Source organism: Hemitrygon akajei, chromosome 5 (genome assembly GCF_048418815.1).
Source record: "Hemitrygon akajei chromosome 5, sHemAka1.3, whole genome shotgun sequence".
NCBI classification, from domain to species: Eukaryota; Metazoa; Chordata; class Chondrichthyes; order Myliobatiformes; family Dasyatidae; genus Hemitrygon; species Hemitrygon akajei.
Window position 1 is genome coordinate 4,190,772 of NC_133128.1, and position 13,420 is coordinate 4,204,191.

Consider the following 13,420-nt stretch of genomic DNA (forward strand, 5'->3'; position numbering starts at 1 on the left):
TGGTGTGCACTTGTGCTCAATACCCTGTAGGAAAAATGTTACCAAATCATAAAGCAATACAGCATGGACACTGGCCCGTGGCCCAACCATTCCATGTCACCCAAGTTGCCCACCCAGTTAATCCCAGTCTCCTGCGTTCTTTCCAAGCTCCCCTCCTTCTTAAATGATACTGTTGTACCTGCCTCACCACTTCCTCTGAATACCCTGAATGCACATAATTCTCCAAATCACCTACCACACCACCATCCAGCACGTAATCTCCAAAGCTCCCATCACCTCCAATGGGATCCCACCACCAAGCAGATCACATCTTCCACCCCCCGCCCACTTTCTGCTTTCCGCAGGGATCACTCCTTACGTGACTCCCTTGTTCATTTGTCCCTCCCCACAAATCTCTCTCCTGACACTTATCCTTGGAAGCGGAACAAGTGCAGCACTTGCTCCTACACCCCCTCCCTCACCACCATTCAGAGCCCCAAACAGTCCTTCCAGGTGAGGCGACACTTCACCTGCAAGTCTGTTGGTGTCATTTACTGTGTCCGGCGCTCCCGTGCGTTCTCCTGTATATCGGGGAGACCCGACGTAGATTGGGAGACTGCTTCACCGAGCACCTACTCTCTGTCTGCCAGAAGGAGCGGGATCTCCCAGTGGCCACCCAGTTTAATTCCACTTCTCATTCCCATTCCGATATGTCCATCCATGGCCCCTTCCACTGTCGCGATGAGGCCACACTCGGGTTGGAGGAACATCTTATATTCAGTCTGGGTAGCCGCCAACCTGATGACATGAACATCGATTTCTCAAACTTCCAGTAATGCCTCCACCCCCTTCACCATTTCTCATCCCCTTTCTCCTCTCTCACCTAATCTACTTGCCCATCCATCGCCTCCCTCTGGTGCTCCTTCCCCCCTTTTCTTTCTTCCATGGCTTTCAGTCTCTTTCACCAATCAACTTCCCAGCTCTTTACTTCATCCCTCCCCCTCCAGGTTTCACCTTGTGTTTCTCTCTTCGCTCCCTCTACCTTTTAAATCTACTCATCTTTTTTTCTCCAGTCCTGCCAAAGGACTTTAGCCCGAAATGTGGATTGTATGTTTTTCCACCGATGCTGCCTGGCCTGCTAAGTTCCTCCAGCATTTTGTGTGTATTGCTCAGGTTTCAGCATCTGCCGATTTTCTCCTGTTAGTAATTGGACCCTTGGCAGCTCGTTCCATATACTCACCACCTGCTGTGAAAAACATCGCCCCTCGAGTCGCTTTTAAATCTTTCCCATCAAACCTAAAATCTGTCACCCTAGTTTATGACTCTCTTACCCTTGGGGGAGAAAGCTATTACCATCTACCTTACCTATCATAGAACCATAGAGCCCTAGAAAAGTACATCAGAGAAACAGGCCCTTCAGCCCATCTCCTCTTAAACTGCCTACTCCCATTGACCTGCACCAGTCCCGGAGCAGATCTTTCATCATTGTAAACATTTCTACAAGATGGCTGTCATTCTCCTACGCTGTAAGGAATAGAAACCTGTCCTGACCTCTCCCTCTCCCTGCAACTCAGGGCCTCCAGTAACTTTGTGATGATTTTGTGGCTAAGTTTGTGGAAAATATGAAGCTAGATGGGGGGGGGGGGGGGTCAGGTAGTGTTGAGGAATCAAATAGCTTGCAGAGGACTTGGACAGATTGAGAGCACGGGAAAAAAGTGGCAGATGGAATGTAGTGTAGGGACGTGCATGATCATGTACTCTTCTAAATGGGAAGAAAATTGAAAAATCAGAGCTGCAAAGAGACTTGGGAGTCCTTGTGTAGGATTCCCTACAGGTTAACTTGCAGGTTGAGTCGGTGCTAGCATTCATTTTGAGAGGGCTAGAGTACAAAAGCAAAGATGTGATGCTGAGGCTTTATGAGGCACTGGTCAGACTGCACACGGAATATTGTGAGCAGTTTTGGGCCCCTTGTTGAAGAAAAGATGTGCTGGCATTGGAGAGGTTCGTGGGAATGATTCCAGGAATGAAAGGGTTAATGTATGAGGAGTGTTTGATGGCTCTGGGCCTGTACTCGCTGGAGCTCAGAAAAATGAGGGGGAATTTCATTGAAACCTATTGAATATTGAAAGGCCTAGACAGAGTGGAAGTGGAAAGGATGTTTCTAATAGTGTCACTCTAGGACCAGAGGGCAGAGCCTCAGAACAGAGGGATGTCCATTTAGAACAGAGATGCGAAAGAATTTTGTTAGCCAGAGGGTGATGAATCTGTGTAAGTCATTGCCACGGGTGGTAGTAGAGGTCAAGTCATTAGGTATATTTAAAGCAGAGGTTGATAGGTTCTTGGTTAGTCAGGGAATGGAAGGTTAAGGGGAGAAGGCAGGAGAATGGGGTTGAGGGAGATAATAAATCAGACATTATGGAGTGGTGGAGCAGACATGATGGGTTGAATGGCCTAATTCTGCCTTACGGCCTTATGACACCACTCCTGCCCAAATCTCGTTCAGGCTGCTAAGGGGAAATCTGACAGGGGTTATGGGTGAGATTTAGGGGGTGTAAGGGGGCAACTTTCAATGTGATGACAGTAATGGACGAGCTGGAGCAGAGCAGTGCAGCAACAGACCCTTTGGCCCATCGTGTCCATTCTTCGTAGCCACCTACTCTAATCGCAGTTGTCCATGTCCCTCTCTACCCTGTCTAAACATAGTGACCGTATCTGATTCCTCTGGCAGCACAAACTCACTGTGCCTCTACAACAATTTCACCCAGTAGTCAGGGCATCAAAGGTTACCAGCAGAAGGCAAGAGAATGGCAGAGTAGCCTAGCGGTTTGCACAGTTCCAGCAACCCAGGTCCATTTACCACCGCTGTCCGAAAGGAATTTGCACGTTCTCCCCGTCCACGTGAGTTTCCTCCACCTGTCCAAAGACCTGCCAGTCGGTAGGTTAACTGGTCATTGTAAATTGTCCTGTGATTAGGCTAGGACTAAATCAGAGGCTGTCAGGTGGTGTGGCTCAAAGGGCTGGAAAGGCCTGTTCCATGCTGTACTTCAATAAATTAATTAATAAAATAGGGTGGATGGGAAAATAAATCAGCCATGATGGAATGACAGAACAGACTCAATGGGCCGAATGGCCTAATCCTTCTCCTATGTCTTGATTGACTCTCTATGTAAAACTCTTACCCCTCAGATCCCAATTAAATCTACGGCCTCACACTTTAAACACCCCCTCTTGTTTCTAATACCTCTACCCTTGCAAATAGATTCTTACTCTCCATGCTTATTATAACTTAAAAAACCTTTGCCTCCAACGCTCGAGATCAGCCCAAGTTTGTCCAAACTCTGCTTAACTCATAGTCTACTATTGATTCTACTCCTATTGTTGGATTAGCTGAGTATGCCTGCAGGAAAACAAACCTCAGGGCAGTACGTGGTGATATATGCGTACTTTCATAACAAAGTTTACTTTGAACTTTGATATCCTCTAATCTAGCGACATCCCGGTGAACCTGCTCTGCACCCTTTCCAAAGCCTCGATTTCCTTCCTGTATTCCAAATGTGGTGCGATTATATGAGGCTTTGCAGTCAGAGTAGGTTTTAGAAACATTGAGGTCTCTGTAGGAGGGAAGAGTTATATTGACCTCAGAGTAGCTTAAAAGGTGAGCACAACATTGTGGGCCAAAGGGCCTTCACTGTGCTATAGCGTTCAGTGTTCACTGTACGATCTATCTCATCCAGCTCCTTTCCCCCAGGCCAGCAACGGCCACTGTCAGTGGCCATGCAGTTAAGGTGATCAGAGGCAAGTATAGGGGGGATGTCAAAGTTGTTTTTTACACAGTGGGTGTGTGGAACACCCTGCCAGGGGTGGTGGTGGAGGCAGATACATTCGGGACATTTAAGACACTTTTAGATAGACAAATGGAGTGTTATGTTAGATTGACCTTGGAGTAGATATAACGGTTGGCACAACATGGTGGGCTAAAGGGCCTGAACTGTTCTATGTTCATTATCAATCTGATTTCTGAACCATATACGCTACCTCACTGCCGTTTCTTCTCTTTTAATTTCATTTGCTACTTAATTAAATTAATTGCATTATGTATATAAAATGCAATTTTTTTTGAAATTTATAGCTTTTAAAACTTTATTGCAGTGTTGCTGCCACAAAGCATCACATTTCACGACATACTGCATGCCAGTGATATTGAAGCTGATTCTGATTCACAGGGACATCACTGACGCCATAATTACAAGGAGATTGAAGCAGTACAATGATTGTGCACGGTCCGACATGTCCACCACTTTCATCTTGTGGTGTTTGAAATACTTTTACAATTTATGCTTCTTCAGTATATTTGCCCTGTCGTGGATATGGTTAATGTTGGGAGAATTAGCAAGAGCTGTCTAAATGCCAATGTCATTCCAGATCCTCCATTATACAAGTGACAGCATTCCTATTCTCTCTCTCTCTCTCTCTCTCTCTCTCTCTCTCTCTCTCTCTCTCTCTCTCTCCTATCTCCTCATCTCTCTCTCTCTCCTCTCTCTCATCTTTCTCTCTCTCTCTCTCTCTCCTCTCTCTGTATCTCTCACCTGTCTCTTTTCCCTCTTTCCATTACACTTCCTCTTTCTCTCTCTCCTCTCTATCACAATCTCTCTCAGTCACTCTCTGTCCATCACTCTCTCTCTCTATCTCTCTCTCCATCTTTCTCTCTCTTTCTCTCCATCTCTCTCTCCATCTCCATCTCTCTCTCCCCCTCTCCATCTCTCTCTCCATCTCTCTCTCTCTCTCTCCATCTCCCTCTCTCCATCTCTCTCTCTCTCTCTATCTCTCTCTCTCCCTCTCCATCTCTCTCTCCATCTCTCTCTCTCTCTCTCCATCTCCCTCTCTCCATCTCTCTCTCTCTCTATCTCTCTCTCTCCCTCTCTCCATCTCTCTCTCTTCTCCCTTGCGCGAAGGACAATTGCATAAGAGCTTTATGGGTTTTATTTTAACAGCCTGTGCATCATTCCTGGAGACTCTCGTAAACCAGTACTCCATCATTATCTGTGCATCGTATGCATAATGTTTATAATTAAGTGATTTTTCAGTTGGCTGGGTCTTTAATTCGCTGTAACACCCAATTTCTGCAAATATTATCCAAACAAGTTAAGATTCTGCTGCCAGCCTCATTAGTTACCTGATCCATCTGTCTGGCAAGCGACCGGACTGGTGCAGAAGCCAGCCCCCTCTCCGCGGACCCTGCCTCAGTAAAGCAGCCAGTGTGATCACAGACACTCTCTCTGCCCCCACCCACCCACCCAGCCCCCTCTCTGCCCCCACCCAGCCCCCTCTCTGCGGACCCTGCCTCAGTAAAGCAGCCAGTGTGATCACAGACACTCTCTCTGCCCCCACCCACCCACCCAGCCCCCTCTCCGCGGACCCTGCCTCAGTAAAGCAGCCAGTGTGATCACAGACACTCTCTCTGCCCCCACCCACCCACCCAGCCCCCTCTCCGCGGACCCTGCCTCGGTAAAGCACCCGGTGTGATCACAGACACTCTCTCTGCCCCCCACCCTGCCCCCTCTCTGCCCCCACCCAGCCCCCTCTCCGCGGACCCTGCCTCAGTAAAGCAGCCAGTGTGATCACAGACACTCTCTCTGCCCCCCACCCTGCCCCCTCTCTGCCCCCACCCAGCCCCCTCTCCACGGACCCTGCCTCGGTAAAGCAGCCAGTGTGATCACAGACACTCTCTCTGCCCCCCACCCACCCACCCAGCCCCCTCTCCGCGGACCCTGCCTCAGTAAAGCAGCCAGTGTGATCACAGACACTCTCTCTGCCCCCCACCCACCCACCCAGCCCCCTCTCCGCAGACCCTGCCTCGGTAAAGCAGCCAGTGTGATCACAGACACTCTCTCTGCCCCCCACCCACCCACCCAGCCCCCTCTCCGCAGACCCTGCCTCGGTAAAGCACCCGGTGTGATCACAGACACTCTCTCTGCCCCCCACCCACCCACCCAGCCCCCTCTCCGCAGACCCTGCCTCGGTAAAGCAGCCAGTGTGATCACAGACACTCTCTCTGCCCCCCACCCACCCACCCAGCCCCCTCTCCGCAGACCCTGCCTCGGTAAAGCACCCGGTGTGATCACAGACACTCTCTCTGCCCCCCACCCACCCACCCAGCCCCCTCTCCACGGACCCTGCCTCGGTAAAGCAGCCAGTGTGATCACAGACACTCTCTCTGCCCCCACCCACCCACCCAGCCCCCTCTCCGCGGACCCTGCCTCGGTAAAGCAGCCAGTGTGATCACAGACACTCTCTCTGCCCCCACCCACCCACCCAGCCCCCTCTCCGCGGACCCTGCCTCGGTAAAGCACCCGGTGTGATCACAGACACTCTCTCTGCCCCCCACCCACCCACCCAGCCCCCTCTCCGCGGACCCTGCCTCAGTAAAGCAGCCAGTGTGATCACAGACACTCTCTCTGCCCCCACCCACCCACCCAGCCCCCTCTCCGCGGACCCTGCCTCGGTAAAGCAGCCAGTGTGATCACAGACACTCTCTCTGCCCCCACCCACCCAGCCCCCTCTCCGCGGACCCTGCCTCGGTAAAGCAGCCAGTGTGATCACAGACACTCTCTCTGCCCCCACCCAGCCCCCTCTCCGCGGACCCTGCCTCGGTAAAGCAGCCAGTGTGATCACAGACACTCTCTCTGCCCCCACCCAGCCCCCTCTCCGCGGACCCTGCCTCGGTAAAGCAGCCAGTGTGATCACAGACACTCTCTCTGCCCCCCACCCACCCACCCAGCCCCCTCTCCGCGGACCCTGCCTCGGTAAAGCAGCCAGTGTGATCACAGACACTCTCTCTGCCCCCACCCACCCACCCAGCCCCCTCTCTGCCCCCACCCAGCCCCCTCTCTGCCCCCACACAGCCCCCTCTCCGCGGACCCTGCCTCAGTAAAGCAGCCAGTGTGATCACAGACACTCTCTCTGCCCCCCACCCACCCACCCAGCCCCCTCTCCGCGGACCCTGCCTCAGTAAAGCAGCCAGTGTGATCACAGACACTCTCTCTGCCCCCACCCACCCACCCAGCCCCCTCTCTGCCCCCACCCAGCCCCCTCTCTGCCCCCACACAGCCCCCTCTCCGCGGACCCTGCCTCAGTAAAGCAGCCAGTGTGATCACAGAAACTCTCTCTGCCCCCACCCACCCGCCCAGCCCCCTCTCCGCGGACCCTGCCTCAGTAAAGCAGCCAGTGTGATCACAGAAACTCTCTCTGCCCCCACCCACCCACCCAGCCCCCTCTCCGCGGACCCTGCCTCAGTAAAGCAGCCAGTGTGATCACAGACACTCTCTCTGCCCCCACCCACCCACCCAGCCCCCTCTCCGCGGACCCTGCCTCGGTAAAGCAGCCAGTGTGATCACAGACACTCTCTCTGCCCCCACCCAGCCCCCTCTCTGCCCCCACCCAGCCCCCTCTCTGCCCCCACCCAGCCCCCTCTCCATGGACCCTGCCTCAGTAAAGCAGCCAGCGTGATCACAGACACTCTCTCTGCCCCCACCCAGCCCCCTCTCCGCGGACCCTGCCTCAGTAAAGCAGCCAGTGTGATCACAGACACTCTCTCTGCCCCCCACCCACCCACCCAGCCCCCTCTCCGCGGACCCTGCCTCGGTAAAGCACCCGGTGTGATCACAGACACTCTCTCTGCCCCCCACCCACCCACCCAGCCCCCTCTCCGCGGACCCTGCCTCGGTAAAGCAGCCAGTGTGATCACAGACACTCTCTCTGCCCCCACCCACCCAGCCCCCTCTCTGCCCCCACCCAGCCCCCTCTCTGCCCCCACCCAGCCCCCTCTCCACGGACCCTGCCTCGGTAAAGCAGCCAGTGTGATCACAGACACTCTCTCTGCCCCCCACCCACCCAGCCCCCTCTCCGCGGACTGCCAGGCTAGAGGACAGCTTTTATAAGGCTCACAGCGCCTGAGCAGGAACGCGAGCACAGTCACTGGGCAGCACCAGCAATCAATTCCCACTGCTGTGTATAGAGTTTGTACGTTCTCCCCTGGGGCCACGGGCTTGCACCAGGCAATTGGTTTCTTCTCACAGTCCGAAGAATATGCATGGCTGAGGGTCGGCGAGCTATGGACATGCTATGTTGGCACCTTGCGGGCTGCCCCCAGTGTACCCTCTTACTGTGTTGGTCATTGACACAAACTGATGCATTTCACTGTGTGGTTTGATGTACTTTAGACAACTAAAACTCATTTTATCTCAATCTCTTGAACAGAATGTTAAAGGTGAACTCTTCATCCCACTATCCCTGGCACATTACTTGTCCACCTGCACTGTACTTCCTCTGGAGTTGAAAATATGCATTCCAAATGTTAAAAGACCTGAAGAGATTAGATATGGCAAAGTTATTGCCCATGGTAGGGGATTCTAGGACAAGAGGGCACGACTTCAGGAATGAAGGACGTCCATTTAGAACAGAGATGCGGAGAAATTCAGTCAGAGGGTGGTAAATCTGTGGAATTTGTTGCCATGAGCAGCTGTAGAGGGCAAATCATTGGGTGTATTTAAGGCAGAGATAGATAGGCTCTTGATTAGTCAGGACATCAATGGGTATGGGGAGAAGGCAGGGGAGTGGGGATGACTGGAAGAATTGGATCAGCCCATGATTGAACAGCAGAGCAAACTCAATGGGCCAAATGGCCTGTGTCTGCTCCTATATCTTATAGCCTTATGGTCTTAAATCCAGGGTAAAATGCATCAAATGCTGGAGGAATACAGCAGATCAGGCAGTATCTATGGAGAGGAATAAACACTTTCGAGCTGAGACTCTTCATCAGGGCTGGAAAGGAAGAGAGGGAAGACACCAAAATAAAAAGGTGGGGAGAGGGAAGGAGTACAAGATGGCAAGTGAGAGTGAAGGGGGGTGGGGTGAAGTGAGAAACTGGGAAGTAATAGGTGGAAGGGTGAAGAAATCTGATAGGAAAGAAGAGCAGACCAAGGTACAAGATTCAAGTTTTTTTGTCACGTGCACATTGCAGTGTAATGTGTTGTTTGCGTTAACAACCGATAGATTAAAGGGAAGGAGCAGGGGAAGGTGAGGGGCAGGTGAGGAACAGAGAAGGGCTGAGAGGGGAGCCAGGGGAAGTGATAACCCCTTTCCTTTCCAATCCTGATAACGGGTCTCAGCCTGAAACATCAATTCTTATTCTCCTCCATAGCTGCTGCCCGACCTGCTGAGCTCCTTCTGCATTCTGCCCGTGTGGGCGAACATAAATTATACAAGAAAGTGAAGAAAGTCTGTGCAAAACAAGACTTTAGTGCAAAGATGCCCTGGGAGTGTGTGATGGGACAGTGTAGAGGGAGCTTCACTCTGTATCTAACTGTCCCTGCCCTGGGAGTGTGTGATGGGACAGTGTAGAGGGAGCTTCACTCTGTATCTGACTGTCCCTGTCCTGGGAGTGTGTGATGGGACAGTGTAGAGGGAGCTTCACTCTGTATCTAACTGTCCCTGCCCTGGGAGTGTGTGATGGGACAGTGTAGAGGGAGCTTCACTCTGTATCTGACTGTCCCTGTCCTGGGAGTGTGTGATGGGACAGTGTAGAGGGAGCTTCACTCTGTATCTGACTGTCCCTGCCTGGGAGTGTGTGATGGGACAGTGTAGAGGGAGCTTCACTCTGTATCTGACTGTCCCTGCCTGGGAGTGTGTGATGGGCCAGTGTAGAGGGAGCTTCACTCTGTATCTGACTGTCCCTGTCCTGGGAGTGTGTGATGGGACAGTGTAGAGGGAGCTTCACTCTGTATCTGACTGTCCCTGCCCTGGGAGTGTGTGATGGGACAGTGTAGAGGGAGCTTCACTCTGTATCTGACTGTCCCTGTCCTGGGAGTGTGTGATGGGACAGTGTAGAGGGAGCCTCACTCTGTATCTAACTGTCCCTGTTCTGGGAGTGTGTGATGGGACAGTGTAGAGGGAGCTTCACTCTGTATCTAACTGTCCCTGCCCTGGGAGTGTGTGATGGGACAGTGTAGAGGGAGCCTCACTCTGTGTCTGACCGTCCCTGCCCTGGGACTGTGTGATGGGACAGTGTAGAGGGAGCCTCACTCTGTGTCTGACCGTCCCTGCCCTGGGACTGTGTGATGGGACAGTGTAGAGGGAGCCTCACTCTGTGTCTGACCATCCCTGCCCTGGGACTGTGTGATGGGACAGTGTAGAGGGAGCTTCACTCAGTATCTAACTGTCCCTGTCCTGGGAGTGTGTGATGGGACAGTGTAAAGGGAGCTTCACTCTGTATCTAACTGTCCCTGCCCTGGGAGTGTGTGATGGGACAGTGTAGAGGGAGCCTCACTCTGTATCTGACTGTCCCTGCCCTGGGAGTGTGTGATGGGACAGTGTAGAGGGAGCCTCACTCTGTATCTGACCGTCCCTGCCCTGGGAGTGTGTGATGGGACAGTGTAGAGGGAGCCTCACTCTGTGTCTGACCATCCCTGCCCTGGGACTGTGTGATGGGACAGTGTAGAGGGAGCTTCACTCAGTATCTAACTGTCCCTGTCCTGGGAGTGTGTGATGGGACAGTGTAAAGGGAGCTTCACTCTGTATCTAACTGTCCCTGCCCTGGGAGTGTGTGATGGGACAGTGTAGAGGGAGCCTCACTCTGTATCTGACTGTCCCTGCCCTGGGAGTGTGTGATGGGACAGTGTAGAGGGAGCCTCACTCTGTATCTGACCGTCCCTGCCCTGGGAGTGTGTGATGGGACAGTGTAGAGGGAGCTTCACTCTGTATCTAACTGTCCCTGCCCTTTTTAAAAAAAATTTTTTTATTACAAAATCCTTTATTACAAATATCGGTGCTATACAATATATACAAATCAGTGGCAAACACAATTACTTCACTACAAATAGACAAACAAGACTTTTGTGACTGCCTGGTAAAGGAAAACCTTGAAATAAAACTAGAGGAAAAGAATTTAATAAAGACTATGGTTTCTCTCATCCTAAATAAGAACTGGAAATCAATTGTAAACAAGGTGGAACAGCAGAAACCAGATTAGATCAGGGCTAACCAATCGGGAGGGATGGGCAATGGGGTATAAATCCCACCGGACTAGACATACCCAGGCATCATCCCTGATGAAGATGCAGAGCTTGTAACTGAAACACTGGTGAAGATTGATGCCTTTACCCGGCTGGAAGCCCGAGCAAAGTTCATTTGTCATGTACTTTGGGAAAGCACTAGATCCTTTTGCTCTATTGTATGTCTTTATTTCCTGTAAATGCCTGCAAGAAAATGAGTTTCAGAGTAATATACGACAGCATATATAATTACTTTCAAAGTAAGTTTATTATCAAAGTACCTGTATTTCAGGCCTGGGATTCCGTTTCTAATGGATATTCACAGTAAACACAAGAAACACAATAGACCCAACACCCAGCAGGACAGACACACAACCAGACAACAAACTGTGCAAATTCAAAAGGAAAGAATAAAAAGATCATTGATTATTGAATGAATTAATTACATAGTACTTTGACTTTGAAGTTGTTGTCTATGTGTTAATCTTGCTCTGGGAGAAGAGCTGCGACCGATTGTGTGACCCTTCTCTTCCAGGTGTGCCCTCTACGAAAGAGCCTGACTCCAAGGGGAAGACATTCACTGTCCGTAGCACCCTGAGGCTCCCAGTGGATCGAGATGATGACGGTGTGGCCGTGAGGTGTAGCGTGGACCACGAATCACTCAGATCATCGCCACAGGTGGCCACACAAATCCTGAACATTCAGTGTAAGTGCTGTCACCTTCCACTGTCTCAGCAACACACACCCCGCTTCCCCCACCCGCCACCAGCCTGTGCATCCAATGTCTCTCCAAGAGGGAAAGAAAGATCGGCTGTATTGTAGTTTTATATCTTTATTTAGAGATACAACAAGCTAGACCACCCCAGCAACCCACCTATTTAATCTAGCCTGACACTGGGACAATTTACAATTCTAACCCATACAGCTTTGGACTGTGGGAGGAAACCCATAAAAACTTACAGACAGCTCTGGAGTTGAACTTGAACTCTAACGCCTGAGATGTAATAGTGTGGCTCTAACCACTATGCTACCGTTTAATATAAACACAGTGACTACTTCATTCAGTACCCCCCCTACCTAATAAACTGACCACTGAGTGTGTGTCCGTGGTCTTCTGCTGTTGTTGCCCATCCACTTCAAGGCTCGACATGTTGTACATTGAGGGATGCTCTCCTGCACACCACTGTTGGAACGTGTGGTTATCTGAGTTACCGTCACCTTCCTGTCAGCTTGAGCCAGTCTTGCCATCCTCCTCTGACCTCTCTCATTAACAGGGTGTTTTCACCCACAGAACTGTTGCTCTCTGGATGTTTTTTGTTTTTCATACATTCTCTGTGAACTTCAGAGACTGTTGTATGTGAAAATCTCAGGAGATCAGCAGTTCCTGAGATATTTAAACCACTCCACCTGGCACCAACAATCATTCCACAGTCAAAGTCACTTAGATCATGTTTCTTTCCCATTCTGATGTCTGGTCTAAAAATATAACTGAAACTCTAGACCATGACAGGAAGAAGATGAAGTTGGATGTATCAGTATTAGAGTGGAGTAAAGGGAATTACAGAGGCATGAGAGGAACTGGCCAAAGTTGATTGGAAGGGGTCACTAGCAGGGATGGTGGCAGAACAATAATGGCTGGAGTTTCTGGGGGCAATTCAAAAGGCACAGGGTAGATACATCCCAAAGATGAAGAAGTATTCCAAAGGGAAGTTGAGGCAACCATGACTGACAAGAGAAGTCAAAAACAGCAGAAAAGCAAAACAGAGAGAGGCATGTAATAGACCAAATATTACTGGGAAGTTAAAGGATTAGGAGCTTTTAAGAACCAACAGTAGACTAAAAATCCAAAAGGAGAGAAAAGATGAAATATGAAGGCAAACTAGCCAATAATATCAAAGAGGACATCAAAAGTCTTTTCAGCTGCAGTATATAAAATGTAAAAGCGAGGTGAGAGTGGATATGGGACCACTGGAAATTGACACTGGAGAGATAGTAATGGGGAGCAAAGAAATGGTTAATAAGTATCTTGCATCAAACTTCACTGTGGAAGACACTAGCAGGATGCCAAAAATTTGAGAGTGTCAGGGTACAGGAGTGAATGTAGTTACTATTAAGAAAAGAAGGTGTTTGGGAAGCTTAAAGATCTGACAGTAGATAAGTCACCTGGACCAGATGGTTTACACCCCAAGCTTGTGAAAGAGGTGGCTGAAGAGATTGTGGGGGTATTAGTAATGATCTTTCAAGAATCACTAGATCCTGGAATCGTTCTGGAAGATTGCAAATGTCACTCCACTCTTTAAGAAGGCAGAGAGGCAAATGAAAGGAAATTATAGGCCAATTAGGCATGTCTCTCCATGGCCTCCTCTACTGTCGCGATGAGGCCACATTCAGGT

General features: G+C 50.6%; 1 protein-coding gene across 3 annotated transcripts in view; it reads left to right on the forward strand.

The window, feature by feature from the left end:
- The window catches only part of cadm2b (cell adhesion molecule 2b), a 276,056-nt gene that overhangs the window by 140,357 nt on the left and 122,279 nt on the right, over positions 1 to 13,420 (forward strand). For all 3 annotated transcript variants that reach the window (XM_073044751.1, XM_073044752.1, XM_073044753.1), the window contains exon 4: positions 11,563 to 11,733. In XM_073044751.1, the coding sequence (XP_072900852.1) occupies positions 11,563 to 11,733 (171 nt within the window). The remainder of the gene's footprint in view (positions 1 to 11,562; positions 11,734 to 13,420) is intronic.